Source organism: Agelaius phoeniceus, chromosome 1 (genome assembly GCF_051311805.1).
Source record: "Agelaius phoeniceus isolate bAgePho1 chromosome 1, bAgePho1.hap1, whole genome shotgun sequence".
NCBI classification, from domain to species: Eukaryota; Metazoa; Chordata; class Aves; order Passeriformes; family Icteridae; genus Agelaius; species Agelaius phoeniceus.
In genome coordinates this window covers 127,300,678-127,319,136 of record NC_135265.1, presented here as the reverse complement: position 1 = coordinate 127,319,136, position 18,459 = coordinate 127,300,678, and the positions used below count along the sequence as shown (strand labels likewise).

At 40.7% G+C, this 18,459-nt stretch overlaps 1 protein-coding gene across 1 annotated transcript; it reads left to right on the top strand.

Annotated features, from left to right (window-relative positions):
* Nucleotides 1-4,141: 4,141 nt before the first annotated feature.
* Nucleotides 4,142-17,563, top strand: TRHR (thyrotropin releasing hormone receptor). The gene is made up of 3 exons (XM_077186884.1): nt 4,142-5,447; nt 11,649-12,029; nt 12,759-17,563. Exons 1-3 carry the CDS (start codon nt 4,653-4,655, stop codon nt 12,762-12,764), a joined length of 1,182 nt encoding a protein of 393 aa, XP_077042999.1. The 5' UTR covers nt 4,142-4,652; the 3' UTR covers nt 12,765-17,563.
* The last annotated feature ends 896 nt before the right edge of the window (nt 17,564-18,459 follow it).

The window sequence follows — 18,459 nt, the reverse complement described above, 5'->3', positions numbered from 1 at the left end:
CCATAAAAGCAGTCTTCCTCATCCATTTTTAATTTTTGTTTTGGGTGATTTTTCTATATTTATCCTGGCAAATTTCCTGCTCCTTCATAAGGGTCTTATACACTTTATCTCCACCCCAGCTGATAGAAATTAGTGGAAAAAAAGAGCAGCCCTCTTAAAGTTCTTCCAGCCTCCTTTGCCATGTGATCCCAGATCTGTCTCAACAAACCACAGTATCCAGTGACCTTGTTGACAGGCAAGAGATAAACAAAATTTCCTATGTGAGCCAGCTTATTGCTTAAATCCATTTTTCATACTTTTTGTGGCAGCTGTTTTTTCAGAACAAGTAAATTAAGATTTCTTATCACTTACCTTGAGCCCATACCAGTCCAAGATGAAGACTAAAAGAAAAGAAGTATGCAAAACCCCTCACATTTGATACACGATTTAGACTCTTATGAAGATTAAAAGCCTTTAAATCAAACAGCATTTGTCAGACACAGTTATGATCTCCACCTCATCATAAGTCCTAAACCACTTGGACATGTCTGGAAAACCCACCCAGCAGTAGTTCAGCATTCTCCATTGGCAGGCAACAAAAAAATGAGTTAGAAAGAAGGATCCCTGCCTTGGTAATGAGATTTATCTCACAGAAGATATGTTTGGTTCCCTCACAATCTTTAGTTACAAGAGGCTTTTCCAGGTGCAGGTTTCTCCCACAAACCAAACACTTTTCCACGGGTTCACTACATCAGCACAAAAGCACAGCTGGGTGGCACAGCAGGTATAGGACAATAAATTCTAGCTGACCACAGTTCCTACAGCATTTAACCATGTCAAGTGTAAATCTCCCAAACACATTTGGAGCTGATCATGCCAGTAGCCAGTTATAAACTTTAAAAGCCAGCCTCTGGATAGTAATAAAGCAATTACCAATGATGGCTTCTGTCCTCAAAAAATGCAGCCTTGGAAATACTTGTACAGCAGTAAGTGCTCTGTGCTCCATCAGAGGTGGACACAGAGTAAAGAATCCAACTTAGCTGTGATTTTTTATGAATCCTGAGTACAGGAGGGAATAGACTGTGAAAGTGCCTTTTTTTTTTTTTTTTTGAGTTGTTTATCAAAACAGAAAAGGCCCACTGGGGAAGTGAACTGAGTTAGAGAAAAATAATTAAGAATAATTTATATATAGTGCAGTAAACTGTTTAGAATGATTCACTGTTCCACCTCAGTGTGCACTTAATGTTATCAGGCAATTTATTATGGGTTAGTTGTGACTCAAGTGAGCAGAGACACATTTTAATTGAGACAAATGGGAAAACAATTTGGACAAGGATACTGTTGGCTAAGTGTACATAGACCAGGTGGTGTCAACATGCCTTCCCCTCTCCCTCCTGCCCCAACAGTTGGACTAAAAGAGATGCATTGGCAAAAGTGAGCATTTTTCCAGGGTTTGTTTTTCTGCTTGTTGTTGTCAACTTGCAAACTGTGTCTGTCCTCATTTCTACATGCAATGTCAGCTGATGCTGGACCAACAGGTACAGCCATAAAATGGAGTAACAAATATGCAGTAAAAGTTTCACAGCAGTCTCTGGGCCACCTTCTGTCAAAATTTCCCTGGCACAGCTGCCAGGCCTGCATGTATTCATGCTGAGCTGCTTGTGAAACTAGCCACCATATTTTGAGAATTGCATTAGCACAGCATCAACTGGGAGAAAAGATTGGTCTTGTACTGATTCCCAGATTCAGTATCTGAATCCGACTGATAATCATGTTGAAAGGATAATTTGAATGTATCAGGCAAAGTGAATCAAATGATGTTTCAGCAAAATCCACAGCACCAGATGCTCTAATTACATGGAATTTATATTTTCAGTCTTGAAATTCCTTCTGCAATTACTGCAGGTTTTATACAAACATTGTAGGTTGTGGAAGTATTTTATGAAAAGGGAAATGTTTGCTTGTGTTAATACTGGTAGTATGTTAATGTTTTAGTATGTTAATACTGATAGTATTTTCATAAAATACTTACTTTTTGATAAAATACTTAAAATTTTGCTTTTGATTAAATCCTCTGAATGCCTTCTGTAGATTTATTTCCTTGTAGCCATACAGTGACAACTCTATACCTTTTTCACGACCAGAATGCAGCACTTGATAAAAACTCATAAAAAGTGACTGAGACAAGACCGTCCATCGTCTCTCTAGAATAATAGACACAGACCAGAAGCAGATGCAGAAGAATGAGGCAACCATCAGATAATACATGTCTTGTACATCTTCCAGAGCTCCAATATTTACTTCAAAATCCTGGTCTTTTAAATATTCCACAGCTTCTCTGCATGCCATGTCCTCAGCCATTAGTTCCTGCACTGCAAACACTTTCGTGCTCTCAGATGTGCTGATTCTCAGGCCAAATCAGAACCTGCAGGTTGCCTCCATAAGCCAGCAGGATATACAGAAACAGGAGCAGCAAGACTTCACTGTGTGACGGTGTGGCAGAAGGGCATCAGTCACCCCTTAAGGAGGAATCAGTCTATGGAGGTGCCAAAAACTTTTAATTCAGCTGAGGTCCCTGAGGACTGAGGAGTTTATCCACAGAGCCATCTCTCTCAGTTTCCTGGTTTGAATCTCTGATTCAGTGCCTTGCTGGGTCCCTGAGTGCTGACACCAACTCTGTGATCTCTCAGTCCTGGGCTCCCTTGTGGTGCTATTTATACTGCAGGCTTGAACATCAGGGGCTGCCCCCACTATGGTCACACAGCTTTAAAAGCATGGAAGGGGAAAGCTGTCCATTTTGAAGGATAAAATGTTGTGGAGTGTAGAGGGGCTGGAAGTAATATTCTTTATGACACCCAGGCATTACAGTAATACTGACCTTCCTCCTTCAGCTGTGTCCAAAATAACAGGATCTGCAGATGGTATGAAGGACAATCAAGATTATATGTTTCTGCTGATATACTGTTGGTCAAGTAATCAGCAACCTGCATTTTCCCACAGGCCAAGATCACTGGCAAAACTATCTAATTCTTTTCACCCCTGTTTATTAATCTATTAAACAGGAAAAATTATATTTGCTTTACTTCATTAAGTATTCTTGGATCTACAGATAAAAAGTATGTGATCACAACATAGGCAAATGGAAAAAATGGCTGGAAAACATTAACTGAGTGGCTTCAAACCTCTGGAATTATTTGAGTCTGATTTTCAGCTCTCATTCAGGTGATACTCTCTTTTTGTCACCACCTGTTTAAGTCTACTTAAAGTCCTAGTTTTGCAAACATGTGCCAGTGCTAAACACTACAGTCTGTTCTGAAATCCAAGATGCCTTTCCTCAGTTGTGCAACATTTTATTTTGCTGAACCTTTTGCTTCCTGAGCAAAGAGCAAAACCAATTGCCCTTAATGCAGAAAAATAAGGGATTTTAAGACAAGTTTGCTCTTCCAACTTTTAACACAGTAGCATAAGGAGAAGTGGTGGGCTGAGAGACTGTGTTTGGGAGCTGACAAGGGCACTTTCACAGAGCCTTACAGAAGGGTTTGCTATTGTTTTTCTCACTAATGCATTTAGATAGCAAGTGAGACAGGAAAGTGCAGTCTCCAGGTGCAGCTGAGCTACTGAATTGGTAGGGTTTCATCTGCACTGCTCAAAACAGTTATTTCCACCAGTCTTTGATTTGTCTGTGGTTTTACACAACCTGACTGACCATGGAGGAGTTTATTCAATCAGAGGAGAATGTACATTGGGCAAAGAGTGGTAGATTAGTGACATTGTGTTGTGTGCATGCACACGAGTGCCTGTGTGACTGATCTCGTTAAGAAGCAATTTGTGTTGTGATCATTTTATTGTTGCTCTGCTGCGATTCAAAAGAGTTGAAAGGACTCAGGAGTGATGACAGCTGTAGTGGTAGAGGTTTTGAACAGAACTTTCTATTAAGTAAAAAAGACCCCTACATTTTTTCCTGCTATTTTCAAGAGCTGGGATGCATTTGCTTCTGTAAAACCCTGAAGGGACTCCTTGCAAAGCAGGAGGCAAATGTAAATAGCCATTACTTTTCACAAGGGTATGGCAGCAGTCAGAATTTTAAAAATCAGTGCAATTTTGTTGCCAGCCAGCTCTCCTTTGTTTGCCAGCGCGGATCAATGCGATCGATGCTGTCATGATAGCTGCCTGAGAGCAGAGAGGGAGAGCGGCGTGGAGCAGAAAACCTTCACGAATCCTCTGGTTTCGCCTCCCGCTGCTGTCTCCACCCTCGGAGCGCGGCGGCTCCTCCTGGCCAGCGGCGCTGCCGGAGCGCGGGGCGGCTCAGCTGCTGGCAGAGCAGGGGCTGCGCTTCCCTGCCACTGCAGGCAGGAGACTTCCACCTCCACGGGCTGGCTGTGCGTGAATGCCTCAAAGCAGCTGTGAGGAAACAGCCTTTTAGCCTGTGCAAGTGAGCTGGGGCCTTAGAGGGACTAACCCGTCCCATAGTTGACTTTACAAAGACTGAAAGTTCAGATGCTGTAGGGGGAGTGGAGGACGGCACAGGAATGGGACTGTGCCTACATGGAGAACGTGTTCTGGGGCTGCACCCAGCTCACCCACACTCTGCTCCAGTGACCCTTTTGCAGGGGACCATGGAGAGCAGGTGCTGAGATCGAGTGCTTGGCAGAAGCAGCAGTGGGCTGGTGAAGATGGAGAATGGCACAGGAGACGAGCAGAACCAGACTGGGCTGCCACTATCGAGCCAGGAGATCATTACAGCCGAATACCAAGTGGTCACCATCCTCTTGGTCCTCCTCATCTGCGGGCTGGGCATCGTGGGCAACATCATGGTGGTTTTGGTGGTCCTCAGAACGAAGCACATGAGAACTCCCACTAACTGCTATCTGGTGAGCCTGGCCATGGCAGATCTCATGGTGCTTGTGGCTGCAGGACTACCCAATATCACAGAGAGCCTGTACAGATCCTGGGTGTACGGCTACGTTGGGTGCCTCTGCATCACTTATCTCCAGTACCTGGGAATCAACGCTTCTTCTTTTTCCATCGCTGCCTTCACCATTGAGAGGTACATAGCCATCTGCCACCCAATCAAAGCTCAATTCCTCTGCACTTTTTCAAGAGCCAAAAAGATCATTGTTTTTGTTTGGGCTTTCACCTCCATATACTGTATGCTCTGGTTTTTCTTGCTAGACCTTAATACAGTAGCCTACAAAGAGACCACTGTTGTGTCCTGTGGCTACAAGGTCTCCAGGAGCTATTACTCTCCTATCTACATGATGGACTTTGGTATATTTTATGTTGTGCCAATGGTATTGGCGACTGTGCTCTATGGCCTGATTGCTAGAATACTGTTCCTGAACCCCATCCCTTCAGACCCAAAAGAAAACTCTAAGACCTGGAGGAATGATGTGGCTCACCAAAGCAAGCCTGTGAATTCCAAGATGACTAACAGGAGTTTCAATAGCACTATTGCTTCTCGAAGGCAGGTAGGAACAACTATTTGAAATGGCTTTCTGAAACCTAAACAACTTGTTTTAAAGCTCACTTGTCTGAAGCTGTGGAAAGAGGTAAAATACATTCTTCCATTCTTCCTTTTTTTTAAGTAGTCAAGTTTAAAATCAGTGATACATACACATATACATAAAAATACATTTTTTTCTTGCCTGTACATTATTACCTACTGCAAGGATCAAAAAAAAAACCACAAACCAAAACAAAACAGTACTTTATTTCCTATATCAGAAAGCAATTAGGAAGTGTCAGATAGGATGGAAACATTTTCAACTATAATTTCCTTACATTACAGATTATTAGTAATCTTGCCAAATATACAAAGTGACTCTTGACTTATTTTTGAGATTTGAAGGGAAGGAACTATCCTGGGAGTTTGGGACACTGAGGCTGAGTCCCAGCTAAAGCACTATGTCACTCAGCAAATGCAGTCAAGATGTAAATTTTCCTGTCTCTAACTCTCCTGTAAAAAGTCTGTTTAAGGAAGTCTGTATCTAAATTGCTTTGTAAATGCTAAATATCTTTGTTTCTCTGTCTTTCAGAAAATATTTTTTTGTACCTATGGCTCAAAACTGAGGCATAGGTTTGACTAGCTTCTTTTTATATTATTGAATATGTATGCTGCTGTGTGTAATAATACCAGTGGAATATAGTGAGCAGATTAATTGCTGGCTGTTTGCAGTAAACCACATGATGTGCAGCAGGCAGCTCAGCTGGTGCAGTGATAGGAAACACAGGGTGCATCTTTTGCAGATGGCTCTGGGGATATTCTTCTTATTCTTTATATTCTTCTTATTTTGCTTCAATTGCTACTGTTATGAGAGGGACCATGTTCTCCTATCACAGAGATGGCAAAAACCTCAAAAGTTAACTGAGCTGCCTTCTAGAGCCCTGAGCCCTCAGAGAGCACTAGAGCTATGCTTGGAAACACACAACACAAATACGTGGGCTAGGTTAAATTTAATTATGACACCAATTATAGTTAATAGTCAGGAAGTGTTTAATGTTGTTTTTCTTTGTCCATTAATTAGTAGAAGAAGATAACCTGCTCTTCAAGTTAATATCACTTTATACTTGATTACATGTGCCAGTATCACTTGAAAATCAAACAAATCTTTTACATTGAACACTGATGAATATGGACACTGTTATGAAACCAAAAAGTGAAGATTATAATGTGATATCTTTTATGTCTTGTAAAGACAGCAAGACTTTCTCTAAAAGCCCAAGCAACCTGATTGCTTAAAGCAGCTTCATTTTGAGTAAAGCTAGAATTTGCATATAGTACAACACAGGAAGCAAAGCAAGGATAGCGTGGCACAACTAGTAATATTTTTTGTATAATAGCAACATGCAAATATAGGCAATGGTGTAAAAAACAAGAAAAACAAGAGTAAAGGTGAAAAAACAAGTACATATTAAAAAAAAATCTAGAATCTCAACAGTTATTAAGACACAAAGAAGAAAATTTCCTGCCATGCTGACAAGAACACATATAGCTGACAATACAGTCTGGCCTCACAGTGAGTTCTGCTAAAATGTGAAACTCTGTGTCTTCCTGGACCTGTGCTGCACTACAGGGATTGAGGAGTGTACAATATCCAGCATGTGATCTGTAGAAAAGGTGTCTGAAAATATGGTGTGAACTTCCTACTTCTGTAGGAGTTCTCATATTTATCCAAGAACAATTCTATGAAAATAAACATATGCATGTTTCTATAGGGGGATTGGCTCCAGCTGAGAATGGGAGAGAAAATGGGAAGTGCTCCTATTCTTCATGATCCAAGACAAGGACAGGCAAACAAACTATCAGTTATTGGGCAGTGCAGACTCAACTTGGGGAAAATTAATAGTGCTAATTGATTGCCCGTTGTTATAGCCACAAGTTACACTCAGTCCCTTCCCTGCAGCCACCAGCAGTGTGGGGCCAGAGAGTGCTGCAGTCAGGTTGCACAGGTTGGTCCCTTGTCATTCCTTCCTTCTCACCCTTTTCCTCTGTTTCAGTGTGGGTCCTGCAGCCCACAGATCACAGATTTTTTTTGGTTTTCCATTTATAGCATGAATACTGAATTGTATGTTTGCATGAAGGTTTCATACTTTCCCCAAAGGAATTCCTACTTTCCTCAGATATCAAGGTGACTGAGAAAAATAAATGCAGCCTTACACAGCAAACATGTTGGTTTAAACTTGAGATGGAATCCAGCTCACTTAACAGTATGTGTATCTCACAAGGTTACTTGATTAGTCCAATCCAATCTAAGGTCATCGTGGCTATCATGGTCAGGAATAGCAGGCAGACCCTCTAGAGAAAGTCCTCTCTTGGGCAGTGTTGCAGTCATGACCTGCTCACCAGAGAAATCCTTCTGTTCTCTCACAGCACAACAAGCACAGATTCCAGCTTGCAGTGCCAGATAAGTTTTACACGGCTTACATGAAATCCTCAATCTTATCACTTCGTTTCACTTGTGGTGTTAGTATATCAAGACCTTAATCCTTCTATTTATTTAATTCTCCTTCTTATTGCACAACCTCTTTTTGATTAGGAAATCATGGACTGGGATATGCAATCTCTGTGTGTTGCAATGAACACAACCAGGCACAAGAAGAAAGATGTTATTACATGCTTTAAAACACCAGAGTGACTATTGCTTTTACTATCAGTGTAAGAAAGATTAGTACTCAAAGGAGAAGGAAGCAATACTAAACTGTTTGTATCAGGATAATAAAAATGTTTAATAAAAACCCTTCCTTAGAATAAGAAGGTTTTGGAGCAGGGAGGAAAAAGAGGATACTAGTTCAGAATTAAAATATTGGGACTCTGTTTAGTAATACATATTTTAAATATTCTTTAGAGCATCCTCAGAAATAAAAAGATAGGGCCTGAAGAATGTTTATATACAGGCAGAACCATATTCAATCTGAAGTTCTTTTGTTATCATTCAAACTACACTTGAAATTTGGACTAGGCTGAAATTGCTCAAAGTCTTTTTACCATGTTTTCAATCTCCCTAACTAAGAATAATTTGTACCCTGAGCATAGGACAGTGCACATCCACAAGAAAAGAGCAATCAGTGTGTTTGCTTTCACCTGAGCAGTGAATTGAGGATGTAGTGCTGCTGCTTTCAGGGAGCTTTGGTATGCTCACAGGTAATAAAAAACATGTTCTTTTAAAATGTGTCCTCTTAGCACTCCACTGATATCAAAATAATTAGCCTCTTCCCAATATATGTTTTGTTTCATATGAAGTGATTTGAAAAAGGATATGGCATTTTGCTTAAACAAAGAGGACCAAACTTTCCTCTAAACAACTTATGTTCAGCAATAAAGACTTTTAGTGTGGATAAGAATGAAGCTTTGGCCTCAGTCATGTATTTAGATAATGGGTTGACCTATAACACATTTTTTTTAATTGAACATTTTTTAAGTTGAGGTGAATTTGTGTCAGAAGCCCTGAGTGGTGCCTCACCCTGCAGTGGGGTGACAATCCCCATGCTGGGACTAAGTAAGCCTTGCCAGAGCACCTCCTCAGAACTGCTGCCTTTTGCACATAGGTCATGGTCTGAGGTAGGTGGAACCACTCCAGAGCCAGACTAAGGAGGATTTACCAATGAGCAAATAACTACCTGAACTCAGGGCCTCATCGTGTGTCCCAGAGACAACCACAGCTGGTCAGATGGATCAGGAAACTGAATTTCTGACAGGCAATGGTGACCTTGTGAGAAGTTTGTTATTTTTGGCAGCTCTGCAAGGATATGTATTGCAGACAGTTAAAAATTATAGTGAATTCTCCTCATTGTCCTGCATGGACTGAACCACCAAGAGATGCCACCAAAGAGATGCCACCCATGGGCTCTGCCTCTTCTCTTGCACTGCATGTAGACTCTGTGAAGGCATATGAGTACATGAGTTGGTTCATTGACCTGAGCAGAATGAAAAACAGCTCTACAGAGTGCTTCATTTCCAGCAGTAGAAGCTTATGGTGTTAAAAAGAAAATGTGCATCCAAATGCCAATATACACAAATTCAGCTAATAATTTTCACACTACATACATACATACATACAAACATACATATTTATATATATATATATATATATGTATTTGTGGTGTATGGGATACAGTCACTTGAGCAGTAATAGTCTTTTTTTACTGCTGTACAGTGTTAATTGTGTCACTCTGGATTACCCCCTCCTTGACAGTAAGAATAATTTACTTCTAGTCCAGACTCAAGCTGATAGCTGCAACACTGCAAATGATCCTCTGAGCAATTTTTTCCTGAAAGAAATGTAAATTGCCAATGACTGGTAGGTACCATAGTGGAGTGCCCTGCTGAGCTTCTGGTAGCAAAGTACTCTGATGCATGTGTAGGCTGTTATGCCCTGAATGCCTGAGCTGATGGAATACATCTGTTGGTTTGGCTCTGTCCCATTGTTCACCCAGGCTCCACAAATGGTGGCTTTCTTCCTTTAAATGTGGATTATTTTCTACAGTGAATGATTGTACTCCACTGAATGGATTTGCTCATTTTGGAGGCACAGGCTGGAGCTGAACTGGAGGGATGAGAGCCAGAATGGGTCAGTACTGGGTCAACTCTCTCCCTGCTACCATGTTCATGGCATGGCCCTTTCAGAAGTGGAGATAAGGAGAGATCATCCTTTGAGTTACCTGGAACATTCATGTTTGTATTTTGCTCTATTACAATGACTGTGCTCAGAAAATTAGAAAACAAAAACAGTGTAGAAGTCATAATGAAATGTATCAGTCAAGTGACAAAAAAGGAGATAGATAGCATTTCCCAGTCTCATTTCTCAGTCTCACTTCTCATTATTTTTTACTCCCACTGAACACAGCTGTAGAGAAAACAAAAATAAGGGTGAGGGAAGAACTAAGATAAAATTGCAGCCTTTGAATATGCACATTCAAAGACCAATAAACAGATAAAGATACATCAATTTGTAGAGTATCTTTGATTTTCATCACATTCTTTATTAGAATACCTATAACAAACCAAACAAATTGGCTTAAAAGTGTGTCTTTCTAGAAAGATAGGAGAAATTCATTACATTCATTAGGGACTGTGATGGCAGGTTTTTATATAATGAGCATATCTGGTCAGAAGACAATAGAATTATATACTCACAACTTCAACCTAAAGCCCAATTCTAAAACTAGCATGTGTGAGTGATCTTAGTGGAGTTATTTCCTATGGAAACTCTTATAAAGGCACAATCAGAAGAAACAGTCCTAGCTCACCAAAATGTGTGCCAATACTTTCTATTTCACACAGTTAACCAAGTCATCTCCTGACTTCCATGAAGGTGTGCCAGCATATCCTCCCATATCACATTTCTGTGTGCTTTCTACTTTCTTTATTAATACCTTTCAAACTTTCTTTAATGTAGAGACTGTTGAATACTGTCTACATCAGAATTAAATTATTTACAAAAGAAAGACTACTTTTAAAGTGGATTTTTTAAAATATTATTTCTCATTCACTCCCTTTCAGGTATCCTGGGTATTCCCAAAGGTTGTTTTCTTTTTTCTAAAGAAAATTACATAATAGAATAAAGTTCTTATAACAATCAAGTTTTATTGATAATCCTTTTTTCCCTGGCTCTGTAAACTTTATTTGGCTTTTCAGAGTAAATATCAAATGATGAAGATCTAATTAAATATTGAGGATTTGAGGAAAATAAATTAATCTAATTGTTCTCATTTTTTCCTTATTTTTGGCTTTGGGAAATTGTTTTAGGCTGACTGTTAAACCAGATAACCTAAAAAGGCTTTATGTTTAGTAACTCTACAGGCTATACTAGTCTAAAGGTGGAGAGATATAATGTGTTTGGGAAAAAAATACTCTTTGTCCTTTTTTTCCCATTTAAATCAACACCTTCTTCCAGAATAAGAAGTGGAAATGTCTGAGGTCTACAACAGTTAGCTTACTGGGATATCATCTGGAAAGAGTAATTTAACAAAAACTAGGAAAAATTTGAAGCCAAGGTTTTTGTACTTCCGACTGTATAAAACCTTTCTGAATCAAATATTCATCAGAAATTCCTACTGAAGGATCTGTCCAGAGGTTTGGTTTGGCCCTAGAGGTGTAAGAATGCACATGTTCATGCCAAGGGGAGTACTGACCTTCTGCCCCTCTTCTGTCTCTCTCTGTGTTCCCTCAGGTTACCAAAATGCTGGCCGTGGTTGTGATCCTATTTGCATTCCTATGGATGCCCTACCGCACCCTGGTTGTTGTCAACTCCTTTCTTTCCAGGCCCTTCCAGGAAAACTGGTTCCTGCTATTTTGCAGAATCTGTATTTATTTAAATAGTGCCATCAATCCTGTCATTTACAATCTCATGTCCCAGAAATTCAGAGCAGCCTTCAGGAAACTGTGCAACTACCAGCAGAAGCAGGAGAAGAAACCTGCCAGTTACAGCATGGCCCTAAATTATAATGTCATCAAGGATTCTGATCATTTCAGCACTGAGCTAGAAGATATTACCAATACCTACCTGTCCTCTGCCAAACTGTCCATTGGTGATACCTGTTTGTCATCCAAGGTAATAGTTAATACATTTCAGTGTCTGCTGTGGCTCCTCCAGAACCAGGGCACGTTGCTGGGCTGTGCTGGGGTAGCTTTCAGCCAGGGCAGCACTGGGAGAGGCTGGCAGTGACAGATCATGCATCAGACAGGGCATGGCAGGGAGGGACACTGCCCAGCTCTGGAAAGTTATGTGTTCAAAGTGCCTTGTGCCAAGCATGGGGGGACTTGGAGGAGCTGAAGCATGCAGAAGGATGGGGAGAAGCAATCAGGTTAAGCCTTCTTTTCTGAGGAACAGTGGGCTCTAGCAGAGCATCAGAAAGTGGTTCTCAGGCGTGGTGCCTCAGGTCCACATCTGGCAGGAGTGTGATGAGCTGGTGATTCCTCTGGACATGCTCTGGCTGGCTGCAGGGAGGGCCATGGGGCATTTTCTTGTGCCTTCCCCCTTGACTCAGTCTGGGGGTTAACCACACAGCTGGTGCTGAGGAGAGGCTTTCCAATACACCAGCACTTTCATTCTGTAGTGAGTAGCACATCTCTTTAACCCACTTCTCTTGATGATGCACATTACTGTTTTCATGATGCTTTTTTTACACAATACTCCTTAAGTGCTGTTTGTGAACCCATGCATTTAGATCTTAAAAATATAGAGGATCTACAAAGAGGCTTAGTTTTCATTTGTTTTTGCAGATTATATGAGAGTGTAAAATATTCTTTCTCACTTTGCTTCTTCTCTCCTCTCTCTCAGGCCTGAAGCCCACCTTGTTCTGAGTGTGCAGCCATGTAAGAGGTTTGGATGCTCTGTTCCCACCCACTGTATGAATTGTAAGGACGTTTCTACTCACAGAATTGCAGAAGCTACCATAAATCTTTTCATACCTGCCTGTGCCCTACAGGAAAATGCAGCATCTTGGGGAGTAAAAAGAGTATATTATTGAGGCTAACTGAATGAAGTACTTAATACAACCTAACTTTAGCCAGGTGAGTTGGCTCCAGGAGAATACCTAAATCCTTCTTCCCATTACCTGCCTGAAGAGTGGTCTGAGATCTCAGAATGAGCAAGGCTTGCCAGGACATGTCCATGGACACAGAGTGGGGCAGGGGATGATGATCCCTGTGAAGATGAGAGGTGAGGAGAGGAGCTGCTCTAATGTGTGCCTGCAGTGGGCAGTACCCAGGAGACCTCCAACAGCAACCAAAACTGCTGCTGATAGCAGTAATTACCTGCCAGTGACTCCCTCATCCCACATCAGTGCAAATCTCATTGCAGCCATCACAGCACGCTTCAATAAACAGGTGTCTGATGGCAAAAAGCACAAAATCTTTCTTTTCTTTGGTTTATTTTTACCTTGAGCAGCGTGAAATAGGAAGACTATTCAATGAATTTGCAGCAGGAAACAAACAAAATAAAAAGTCAGTAAGAAGCATTTAAAATAGCTTATCTTTTTCAGCAATCAGGTTTATAGATGTACCACTTTAAATGTAAGTCTCAGCTATTACAGAATCCTGTTGGAAATTGGCAGATATTGAAGAGTATGTAACAGGCTTTCAACAGCTCCTTTTATCTTGGTTCAATACCAATTGTATCTAAGAGAACTAGAAGGGGTTTAGAGCTTTAATATTGATAATATCTAGGGAAGAGAGGAAAATTCAGAGAAAAATAACACTTTATAAATGTTTAAATGTTTAGTGTTTTTAAAGTTTATCTGTTGCAATACTTCAGGACATAAACTGTTGTCAGAGGAAAAGTCATGCTGGCTTTTTACTTGCCAGCATAGCCCCTTCCCTGCTCTTCCCACACAGGCCCATGATAAGGAGCCTGGGGCCAGTCTCCCTAATGTAGCTACAGACAAAATATCAGGTCTTGCTTTGGCTTTGCTCTAGACCAGCTCTTGTTCTTGCTAGAAGTTCATTTTCTCATTTCTGTGCTGCAGAAGCCCAGGAAAGTACCTGTGTGTTCCTGTGTGTCATGAACATTTTGCACATGACATTTGTACATGATATTCAAAAACACGTAAAAAACCTGATTTCCAGAATCACAGAATAGTCTGATTTGGAAAAGACCCAGAAGGATGATTGAGTCCAGCTCCCTGCCCTGCACAGCCCCATCCCCAAGTCACAAACCTGCCCAGTGTGGGTGAAAGAGGCAGTCTCTACAGCATTGTAAGGCTTTCCTATCCAGTATTGTTTTGCCTACACAGCCACTTCCCTAATTCAAGCTACTTTCACTAATATTCAGCTATATTTGCAAACTAAAAATACCCTGATAGGCCTCAGATTTAAGTGTTAAAACTGTGAACCTATGTCTGCTGCATCCAAAGGACTCTGTTGGGCATTCTCTACATGGCAAGGAGGAAGCAAACATTGCTCAGAGAGGTTGTGGAGTCTCCCTGACTGTACATATTCAAGAACCATCTGGACTCAGTCCTGTGCCATGTGCCCTGGGATGACCCTGCTTGAGCAGGGAGGCTGGACCAGATGACCCACTGTGGTCCCTTCCAACCTTACTCACTCTGTGATTCTGTGATTTTGCAGTCTGTATCCTGCTCTGTCTGCATCCTTGCTTTATCCTGTTTCACTTTGCAGAGCTCCAGGGGCACTTTCCAGCTTGGCAGAGTGATGGCAGGGCAGGGAAGGGACCAACAGCAAGGAGGTTTTAACCAGCAGAGTAGGTGTGACAAAATTCCAGAAGCTGGCAGAGCTTTGTCTGGAGCAGAGCCAGAGCAGGACTCATGCAGGCCATGTTGCCATCTTTCCCAAATCCTCTGCATTTCCCAGCTTGCCAGGTTTGTCTATCTGAGCAGCACAGGCCACCAGGCAGGCACATGCAGTGGTGTCTATTTCTGTGCAGATGTCTGAACCCCCACAGGACTGGAAGGGCAATGTCCAGGATTCCTTTAAAAGAAGGAAGAACTAAAATGACAGAGTAAGTCATGTGTCAGCCAAGTAAGCAAAGCTGGCTAGGGCTCAAGAGTCAGAGAGAAGGATACCAATGTATTCTCAAATTAGCACCTAGCAATTAATCTCATAAATACAATTCTGTAGCTGTGACACACACTTTGGGCAAGCCTTTCCTTTGTAGAGCCTGATGTGAAAATACAGAGTTCTATAGCATCTTACTGCTTACACTTGCTTAAAGCTACAGGTTGCCATGATAAGGGAAAGCCAAGGAGAGATACCACGACCTGTTTAACATTTCCTCCAAAGCACCTGTCACAGAGACATTAAATTATCTATGAACCTTACACAGGAATTTATGGCTGTTTAGGCAAGAGACATTCAAAGTAAAGGCAAGTTCCTGTGTCTGACTTTGCAAACTCTTGTGATGAAGCCAGGACTGCTCTTAGCTGCTGGGAGCTGATTCCCAGTCTGAGCTGGGGGCAGAGGCCACTGGTGGAGCTGGTGCCTGGAAATCCCTCTGCCCTTCACATGCTGTTTTCAGCCAGGCATCTATTCAGTGCTTTCAGAGGAGGCCCTGCTTTCCAGAATTTCTCAAGAGATACTAGAACTAGTTGCTTTTCTAACTTAAAAAGCGAGATGTGCAGGTCTAGCAGCAGGCAGAGGGCATTCCATGGAAACCTGGCTGTCTGATGAGGAGCACAACTGGCTGGGTAAAACCTGAGCTCAGTGTTTGTATAATAACAGTAAAACTTACACTTTTATCTCAAGGCTTTCAGGGCACAGACTGAATTACAGCTCTTATAGACCAACAGTACCAGAAGTGAATTCTCTCCTTTATTTGCCTTTTTGCTCAAAAAGCAACTGTCTGCTTTCTCAGTCTCTGCTCCAACAGATGCTCAAGTGAGGTATTTAAGCTCATATTCTTTGTGATGCTTCATGAAGGGCTAAAATCCATGTAGGTGACTTTGTATCCACCATCACTGGGAATAACAAAAATGAAATTATTTCTTTCTGATATTTATTTGTGCCAACAGAAATTATTATGATTGCAAAATTGTGTGCAAAACCACAATATGTATAATTGCATATTTAAGCTAAGGTGTGATTTTAACTGATAATGTGATGTGACTGTATCTTTAAAGATGTTAGTTGTGAAATCCATTCTAATTTTATACTGATGTACAGCTCACACTACAAAACTTTGTCAGATATGATGCTGATGTGACTCTTTCTGTGTTTGCCCTTCTGTTTAGAACAGCCATCAACCTTTTTTCTTGTACATAGATGTTGTAAATTATATATGTGAGAATGTATTTTTAATTACATGGTTTTAAATTTATTGATAATTATATCAATTTTTTTTGCTAGAAGTGAAAGTGGCTGGATGTCAACTACTGACTGCAGTAATATAACTATCTTTGTATATTTATTTTGTGGATAGCAAAGTCCTTTGCAACATTTAGTCTGGAAGAATTGTCTGATTGGTAGCAATATTGAAATCCATGCCTATATCCTTATTTAACATCTTTCCTGTAAGGGATTGCATTCTTATTGGACTTTTAGTTAGAAGTTTATTCAGAATGTAACAGAAGAGGTGCTGCTTTCACATCTGGCTTGGGGAGCTATGCTGCATCCTTTCTGAAATGCTGAGATTTCAGGACCTTCAGTGAAGGTAAATTGTGCAGCTGAGAAAGGTCAGGTGTATTTGTAACCCACTTTAGTTCAAATTATCACATGAGCTCCCTGAGTTCAGAGCAAAGGATATATCAAAGAAGCTCCTATGTGCTGTGAAAGGGTTTATGATGCTTCTGTGGAAAAGGATGGCTCAAGTCAGATGATAAAGATCTCACTAGCATCACTTCTAAAACAATTACCTGGAAAAATGGACTGAAGGAGCTGCTGCAGTACCTCTCCAGCTACACAGTGAAGGCTTGGATCAGTAACTTTGGAAGTTGACAATTTTGTTTGTTTTTTAAAAAGTTATTCTACAATAAATAAATAAATTAATAAATCTCTCACACGCCCCCCAGATCTGAGCACTGTCACCATGGAAAAAAACACTATTTCAAGAATATGAAAATATAAATTGTTCTTTCAACAGTGAATTCATTTCTCTGCTATGTGTGTTTCTTTTGTTGCAAAAGTTGTTTTTTTGCTACAAATTGCAGTGAAATTTGAAAATGATCTTTCCATATTTTATATCGTCTTCAGACAGAATTGTTTCTTTGTTCTTTTGTGCTTTTTGTTAAGAGTTTGTTTTCTCATGATTCTTTCATTACTACAGGGATACAGTGATACAGAGAATGCAAGTGAATTGGCTCAGTCAAAGTGATTTGGACTCCTGAATTCATTAATTTGGGAGTTGAATCTTGGAAATTTGAATTCTAACAAACTATGTAAGAGCAACTGGTTTGGAGGGAATTTTTTCTTCGCCTATCCAGAGTAATTCTGGTTTCATTCTGTCATTTCACCTGGTTTATTTATTTGTTTATTATAAATAGTGTGAAATTGTTCAGAGAAATGTACTACTGATAAATGTAGAACAATTTTTGTTCCAAAGAAGCATTTTGTAATTCTCGGATGCATGCTGCTGTGGGGATTAATTTGTAATGAATTTTTGTTGCTACTTTAATAAAATGTTGAGCAAGATAATTATACTGCAATTTTAATTTTTCAACAACTACTTGAATACAACCTTTTGTCTTGCTGTCCTTGGCAATGGACAGACAATGTAATAACATCCTTTTTCATCTCTAGGGGAATGAGATCCTGAAAAATGCAGTCTTTCTTTCCTGAAGGAAAAGCAGTGTGCCAGTAGTCTGGCAGTAGCTACAGTGCTTAAATGGGAAGGGATTCATAGAATCCTTGTCCCTGTTACAAGGATTATTTATGTATTTTACATTGGACAGCATTAAACAAAATGAATAAACAAATAAAAAAGGAGAAAACCCCCCACATCTTGGGAGCAGGGGCAGAGCCCAGAAGCCACTTTGTTCTTTGGTCACCAAAATCAGCACAGCTGGTTCCTGTACTCCATGGCTACTGCTTGGCTTTTCTGGTGATGTCAGCCACTTGTGCTTGAACCCAGCCTCAAGAGGATGAGTGGAATTACTTGATCTGCTAGTTTTTCTCAAGGTAATGCACAGAAAACTCAGTCTCCTGAGGATCAGGGTATACAGAAAGGCTAAACTCCATAGAGCTGGACTAAAGCCCAATTCATGCCTCTCATTTCTTAGGTAAATGCTCTACCATTAGTCCTAAAGACAGAGGGCTCCCTCTCCAGTCAGATCTTGCTGAATTTTGTGAATCCCAGGTAGTAGATTTCTCAGTGTTTTCATTTGTACTCCCCTCACACTGTCTACATGAGGCTGGATAACCCCCTGCACTGGTGGGGGCTGCCTTCAGAGCAGCTCTGGGGACATGAGGCACTGTGGATCCTGTGAACAGAGTGACCTCGAGGCCCCAAAAGCCACCTGCAGCAAAGACAATCATTTATATCCCATACCTTGGATTTATATAAATATGGGATAATGAAAATAAGATGATAG